At 34.9% G+C, this 8,451-nt stretch overlaps 1 protein-coding gene across 1 annotated transcript; it reads right to left on the minus strand.

The window, feature by feature from the left end:
* Positions 1-72: 72 nt before the first annotated feature.
* Positions 73-5,479, minus strand: LOC110462512 (thrombospondin-2-like). Its single transcript, XM_021516484.1, has 3 exons — positions 5,072-5,479; positions 3,060-3,203; positions 73-2,041 (listed from the first exon to the last, which is right to left on the minus strand). The coding sequence occupies exons 1-3, from the start codon at positions 5,163-5,165 to the stop codon at positions 1,866-1,868; spliced, it is 414 nt and encodes a 137-aa protein (XP_021372159.1). The 5' UTR covers positions 5,166-5,479; the 3' UTR covers positions 73-1,865.
* Between the last annotated feature and the right edge of the window lie 2,972 nt (positions 5,480-8,451).

The following is an 8,451-nucleotide window of genomic DNA, read 5'->3' on the forward strand; positions in this document are numbered from 1 at the left end:
CCAATGATCTCTTCGTTTGTTATCCATCAATATCAATATCCGAGCAAAAAGACAACATATTCAGTTTGAACACCATGGTATGAAATTGTTTATCATAGTAAATGCAAAACATATATTCAGAAAAATTTAAATTTATATAAATTAAAAACAAATTGCCAAAGAAGGTTTACCATTTATATCTGATAAGACTTTTTGTTTTGTAATGAAGGCCTTCAGCACGTCTCTAGAAGGATATACTACAGTAACAATAATAGTTGAAACACGATGGTATGGTAAAATAAATAATCAGTTGCAGACATCTGCCTGATTTACTAGCGATGTTAGATATATGAACAGATATAAAGTATACCATAAAATCATCGTCGCTTCATATTCACCGAGGTCATATGCACCTTGTATGTGATAAGATTTCTTGCAAGTTGCCACGTGAAGATAGATAAATAAATACACTATTAATACTGTCATTTGTGTTTGCAATTTGTAAGTTACGAGTCTTTGTAATACATTAACAGTGCTGGTAATAAGACACCTAACGAATAGCTAGCTGCCTTTGTATCGTTCGTTAGTTCTTTGTATGTTTTAGCCGATTAGGTCATAAAAAGTGTAAAATCGGCAAAACGAAGCAAAATACATCAACTGCAATCCAAATGGTTGCATGACGTCTTTTTCATAATAATCAATTGACTGTAAGTTAAGTATATGACTGACACAGAAACTGTATAAAAACTATTCATACGTAGCTAGTGCAGCAACTTGTTCATGCGTTTGATTTTGATCGTCGCATTCAATTACAAAATATCTCAAAAAGGTCGATTGTATGCATGGCAATTAAGTGACCTTCCTCATACACTTCTGTAAGGTTAAATGTGACCATGTGTAAAGTAGATGTGGTCTTTTGTCGATCTCTGTGACTGATTGCATATTAGTTCAAATTTGGTTGAAATGGCAAGCAACGAATATATTTTGTTAAATTAATTTGAAAGTATTCACGTTACAGGTTGTGTGTTACTTAAGAAGCCTGCATTTCTTTCTAATTATCATTATACTGACATGACATACTAATGTTACACTTCAGAACATCAATGCCCTGCGCATATAAAAGACAAAAACATATAAAGAGAATGGTTTTCATAGTTCGAATTACTGACATGGAGTCCATGACGATTATTTTATGTATGATTAAGGGAAAAAAAGCAAACAAAATAACGACATAGGGAAACAATCTTTGTTCAATCGGATGCATATTTCTACTAGAATAGTGGGTAACCATAATAGTGCACAAACAGCAGTGGTAACATAGAAAACTATACTATTTGTATATCTAGTCTCCCAAAGTTAAAACAATGAAATGCCAAATGAAGAATGCGATTTTTTGAGCGGAGGAGCACCTTACAGTTTTTTCAAAACATATCAGTCAGAACTGACCAACTACTGGATACGATAGTCGTTTGTGAATCAATCATAATATTTTATGTGAATCAATCATAATATTTAATGTAAAGTATACAGAATGAAGCTTGTGCGATTATGATAATAGATTACAGGTGTGTAACGGCAATAATTTGTTCGTAGTATTGACGATAAGAATATGCAAGGAAAAGGTTTCCATCTCGTGGTTGTTCAATAACCAACCAGCAATGTATAATTTTACCTCTACCTTAGACTACGTTTTTCCTGCAAACCTTATAACATGGCCAAATATAGAGAATATAAGTTTTAAAGTATTTTTCTGCTGTTCACGAGTAATGACATGCACCCTTCTGAAATTTTTCAAGCGACCATCAAGTAAAAAAGAAATGGTTACTCATTGTGAAATGTCTTGTAACTTAATTTGTGTCATTATAGACAGTATTCCTTGTTCCACACTAGCATAACGAGCAAGGTTTCACCCTGGTTTCACACCCAGTACAGTACTTCCCACCAGGCTGTGGGGCAGGGGAATTGCATAACCGTATACTCTCCTGTATACCCATGCATTTGTAATCTGTCGATGACCTCTCACAGTCGGCGTATGGCTGCCATGCAGACCAGCTGCCATCTTCTGTAATAAAGAGATACAAATAGAAGAGTAATATAGGTTTTTTGCGACGATGCGTCTATCACCATGTTATATTGTCACGTAATAATGAACAAAAAATTTGACACAAGCACACTATATGGTATATAACTAAAGCCGATGGCAAGTCATTTACACGTACAAACAGTTCTAAGCTAAAACAATATGTATAGCTCGTGTTATTTATTTTTCTAAATTCCGGTTCAACAAGGATGTGTGAAAGTTTTAATCAATTCGCGCCATTTCTCTGGAAATGCATTGTTTTTTTTGGTTATGGCAACAGTTAATGTCAAATGACGTCGGTTGCCTAGAGACACCGCCGAAAGGAAATCATAGAGAAGCAAAAACAGTGTTGAAATACTGGTGGCGGACTAGTCTTCGATTCTTCAATGTCCCAGAAGCAGAAAAAGTTCCAGATCATGCGTATGGCTCACGAAAATCGCTATTTACGACATCATGCGGTAGGAGATGGCTTGCCTTTTTCTTTTCACGAACGTACGAGGTTTCAAGTACGTTATAAAATTTCATAACGTTATAAAATTTCATAGGAACGGTCATAATGGAACAAGCATATTTTATCTTCTCTCCTTCTTGTTAGAAAACAGAAATAGAAAACTCCGAACTAATGTAATGAATGTCCTTCTTATTTGTCAGTACCGTTATTTCGTTAAGCTTTCACTAGAATTGGCACAGGTAGTTATTAAATCCATTTGTGCTCCACCTGATAATTATATCACTCTGAAGGTGTTATATTTCCCGTGTACTGGCTGCTATATATCACGTATACCTGTATGCATGTACATGAACATGTCGCTAGACATACCACTAATTCGTAAATATTCATTAATATTCATCAATTCACTTCGACACGGGCTGTATGTGCCTTTCGTTTGCACGTGTATCGTAGCTTTCACTCTCAAAATGTAATCAGACGTAGTGTTTTTCAATAGGTTAAACTTATTAACCATAATGTCATTTTGAATTTTTAAAATAAGTAACTTACCTGGTACTGGACATGGATGTACGTTACACATCCTTCTTTGCGCCATTCGACCGTTACATGACGATCTGTCCTTTAGACATAAACGAGATTGCCAGCCTTTCCCACAGGACACAGTACACCTCAGCCATTTACTCCATGTCCTCTCTGAGTGAAAATTCAAACACGATAATCATATTTAAATGGATTCATAATTAACACCAAACACGATGATCATATTAAATGGATTCATAATTATCACCTGGAGCAATAACGTCAACAGCACAGGCAACACATTCATTCGCAGCAAAAGGTTGTCGGGCATACGCTCATCTGCTAGATATGAGTACAGAAGAAAAAAATATCTTGGCATTTGCAAAGATGCTTTGTGAAATTATTAGATAGATAAGTAAAAGTTGAGTTAAAGATAACAAGAGGGAAGTGGTTATGTGCATATTCTGATGACCTTATTAGCCTTCAATCAGTTTCGTTTTGGGAATGTTACATGTTAGGAGTTACACAAAGCGGAACAATATACTCCCGTTCCATGGCAAACTGAAATATTCAAAAGCCTTCGGATGAATGATTGTGTCTTAAATATTGACCAAATCTCATCAGAATTCGATCATGTTTGACTAAGTTATTTACTGGACGCCGTCAACCAATCCAGATTCAGTTTGCGTATTAATTATGAGCAGATTTGTTTCATTGTATCACCGAGCTGTTGTCTTTGAGTATTATAAATCTTGCTTATGTTTCATCAGAATCGATGTGATTGAAATATTGCCCTGAAACCGTTAGTCAAAACGAGTGCAGTAGGCTGATTAAGTACGAACGGAATTTGCTAACCTTCAAACTTATCATCAGACTTGCTAACGAAATATCTTGAACATCAATTTATATTTCAGCAAGTTAAATCATAGCACATTATGCTTATTAATGATGACTAAGTTAAATTGTCAATAATACACGGAGGCAAACACACTAACATACTTCCGCTAGTACACACACATTGAGTCACATCTTGTAATGATTTATCAACTATTATCGTGGCGCTAACAACAGCTTTTATGACACTTTTTTATTTATTTTGAGCATCTTCTTTCGTATATCTCATAACAATTAACAATATCCGATAGTCTAGAAAGCAACAGCCGAAACAGACCAACTTTATTGTCAACGGAGTACCCATTTACTCACATTTATCTCCTTCAGTCGCACGCACACACTACACGCATGCATCTTGTACACAGTAGAGGCCGTCTTTAAATGACCATAGCTGTTAAACAATATTAAATCAAACCAAAAAACCCTTCTACATAAATACTATCAATGTCAAATTTGTCAACAAAGCCGAAACATGGAAATTATGATGTACATGTAGATGCCATAGAAAACCAATTAACTTCTGGTTTAATGGAACAGCATAGGACATCGATGCACGAGTCTAAACAGGACGAATAACACCATGGGGAAATACTGTTTGTTAAATCAACGGAAAGCTTTTAAAGAAAGAGACGTAAAACATGTTATGTTAATGTAAACTATGGCTGCGATCTTGGCTTTTTTTTATTTTTAGGTACCCCTAAAACTAATAAAAATTCTTAGGCATTAATTTAAACGTTCAGGTTACCGGCTGTAGAGACGATCTTGGAAGCCTGACCAACTAGAAAATAACAACATTTTATCAGGAATTTTCATTGAAATCCCTTCACTGGTATTTGCTTTTAAGTTTTAGATGATTTAAAATGCTTATTTACAATGTACGACAGCAATAGGCCATGTGTACTATAGTCTATGCTCCTAATGACTCACATGGGCTATTAACTATGAAATTGGCTTTTGCATGAAGTTTATTCATGTTAATACATAGATCATCATAATAAAATAGGTACTATAATTATGTATACAGCTTACATATGTAATTCAAGGAAATATGATTGAGGGCCAACATAATCGTTACAAAATTATGGATACCATTTTTTTTTTAAATTCGGGAAAGTATTGACTTTGTTATAAGTGTTAAACAAACTTACGTGGTTTACGAGCTTGACGAGGTTTATCCTTTCCTTGGATCTCCACACCAAGGCATATCACGAGTAATATCACTGCTACCAAATGCATTTTCATTGTCCAACTGTCAAGTCCTTCACGTGCGAGAGTGTGATGATGTCCGTACTTTTTGTTTTAAATATATTAGACATGTGTCACCCTTACAGTTAGGGCAAATATAATTAGTCACGCTGGATTTAACGTTTTTATCATATTTTGCATCGATTGTCTCGTGACCGTGATTAAGTTATTTTACTGCTTTGTTGTCATGTTCGGTCGGAGTGTCCGCTGAAACCACATGTTATTGACAAAAAATAAATTGATCATATGACACATAACCTAGTTTTATATGAACGTCTTCCCTCAAGCAAGGATGCTTAAGAGCGTTACAAACATGTTACGCAGTAGTAGGTTTGGGTTGTGATTAATTAATGTTTACAGTAACTAGCGGTGTGCAGTCATGCGACGCATAACACATAAATAGTTGATGCATGTATCAGATTGCTACGTTCGTGTAAAATTGTTCTTGTGGAAAGTTCCAAGTAAAAAGAAGCCGTCACGATTGTAAGATTAATGAAACTTTTAAAGCAATTTGACATGTACGGTATATATATATATATTATTTTCGTTTTCATTCTATCATAATAACATGGTCAGAAAATTCAGAAACTAAGAAACTCAAAAAATGTATTTCATCTATCAAGATATCACCAAGTAACGTATGGTAATGAAAATAAATGACAAATGTGTTCGCCACCAGCAATTACATTTGTCATTAATAACTCCTGACACTTTTGTATCTGTTAGCTTACGTTGGCGATATTTAGCGATATGTCTCTCCAGGCGTATATAATCACATATGTCGCCTCCATCACACATGTTACAAATATTGATATCTGTTAAAAGTGAAAATAAAGTAAGGCATTTAGGTCATTACTGACAGGAAAACCTTAATAGTAATTCATGTTCCATTTTCAATTCTCTTGTTTTCTTTTTAATAATTCAAACAAATCTGAACAAATATTGCATCCCTGCAGGTTCGGGTAAGCTTGGTTTATCGCTGTTTCCCCTCCATATTATCGTAATATATGCCCAGTTTGTTTTGAAAACAACAGTAATTGAATGCATATTTTGCGAGCTTTCGAAAACGATTGTTTCTTTTGACAATAATGAAGTGCAAAGAGTTCAAATTATATATTTGTTAAAAACCAACTAAACATTAATGATTCATACAAAACTGATGATTATCGTTCCAAATATGATATTGCAAGGTGTGGTTTTGTTTTGTTTATAAAGGTAAGTATTCATTTAACAGCCTAGGTCATTTAAAGACGTGCCTCCGTATGAGTATTTTATGCGTGAGATGGAGGCGTTTTGTTGGAGAATTATTTCTGGTTGACCTAGAGGTTAAATAGAAAGTTGTGTTTTGTCAGCTTGCAAATCTACTGATACATACTCAAATGCGTGTACGCCTTGCTCGCTAGTTTTATATTTGCGGGAGAGGGTTTGGGAGAGGGTACGTCTATATGATAATAATATACATGCACGTGTATGGTCTAATACTACATGGTTATTTAACAATGAAGAGTGTATTTACTGTCACGAACCATTTACAGTAAAACATTGTTATTCGAGTACATTGACCTCCAGCAAGCACGAGAAGCATTTTATAGTTATATACAAAATCTTAACCATTCTTCGAAACGGTAAATATCGCAACAAGTATAACCTACCTAACACCCTTTGGTCTATTTAAAACAATACTAATACCCATAGCAACTTTGACTTTTCAAATTGTCGTTTGTCTATTTATCATTTTGTTTGTTGTATGCCATATATCTTTCGCGTGTTTAATTTACCTTTGATTGGCCCTAAATACCTCGCCTGTGTTGATAGGTCGTTAACACTTTTACATACACGAAGTGTAACCTCAAACTGTCAAATTACATTAGATTTGGGCCCCGGAGTTGTGGGAATACCAGGTAATTGTAATGGTCTCAAATGTGAAGGTTTTTAATGAACGAACACGGCATAAGCTCGCCGTTCCCCTAAACCAGGTACGTTAAAATTCATATTGAACTTTGTCTTCGACCATGCAACAGATCAATGCAGTTAAGGACAGAAGCAGGTTCTCTCTAGTTGACTGTCCGGCACGTTCGTGTCCCGCTTTGATTAAAATACCAATTCTCTATCAATGTCAGCTCAGCTCAAGAAACACAATCCAAAACACATATGTATCTTTCCGTCATTCACCCAGACGTCGACCAGAATAACCATATTTACTCGTTCTTCATTTGCGACTTCAACATTTAACAGGTTTTCTTAACATCAACCACAAAACAGGCGACGACAAGTTTTCAAATTTTCGATCTTGAATGGAATGCCTCCGCGGTGTAACGTCTTTAAGAAACGATGTCAATAATCAAAATAATAATTATTGATATGTTTTAAATATTATTTAATGAATTGTCGGAAATAGTCAACGTATCTATGTGTACTATGCTGATGATATATATTCTACCAGGTAAAATGTAATAAAAGTCCTTTTCGTATCCATAAGACTATGATAAGCAAAGGTGACCTAGATAAGCTAACTTTTTAGAAAAAGGCCATTGTTTTGCGTGCGCTAATATTTGCCACGTGATACATAATGTACCCAATGCGTTCATTTTACAACCTCTGTGCGGTGTTTTTCATTCGTGACCCTTTCGATGTTTTTTCTATTTTTTTCTATTTAACCTGAATACATCTTGGATGGATTTTTTTTACATTTCCAGTCGCCATTTGGTCGAAAGAAGATTAACCATTAGCATTTACGTAATCCTTAATACAAATTATTTATTTTAATTAATAAAATCCAACAATCTGTTGGTATCGCCTGTCTACACATGACATCTGCATATTACAAAAATACAAACACTATTTCAAGACATCGCCACGATAAGAAGAGCGGCAAATTATGACCGTGAGCTTGAAAGGTTTATATAGATCTAGAGGTTAAAAAGAAAATAGTGTGTTGTCACATATGTAGCAAGTCTACTGATACATACAGAACAAGAGGCTCATGGGCCTTAACGGTCACCTGATATATATACAGAGAGTTGATTTTGTTTTTAACATGAACAGAAATATTATTCAAAGTGACAAAAAACAATAAAACCACCTTACTCAATATCTAGCATACAGATTTCAGACTAAAAAGGATTTGAAACTAGCACCTCTGATTCTTAACAAGGAAAATGAAGAAATTTTAGCACACTGACTCCTTTGAGCCCCACCCTACAGCCCTTGGGGGTAGGGCTGGCTCAAAATTTTCAAAGTATCAAACTGTCAATTCAAGGTTATAATTCCAATCAAGTTATTA

Source organism: Mizuhopecten yessoensis, unplaced genomic scaffold (assembly GCF_002113885.1).
Source record: "Mizuhopecten yessoensis strain PY_sf001 unplaced genomic scaffold, ASM211388v2 scaffold10797, whole genome shotgun sequence".
Lineage (NCBI taxonomy): Eukaryota > Metazoa > Mollusca > Bivalvia > Pectinida > Pectinidae > Mizuhopecten > Mizuhopecten yessoensis.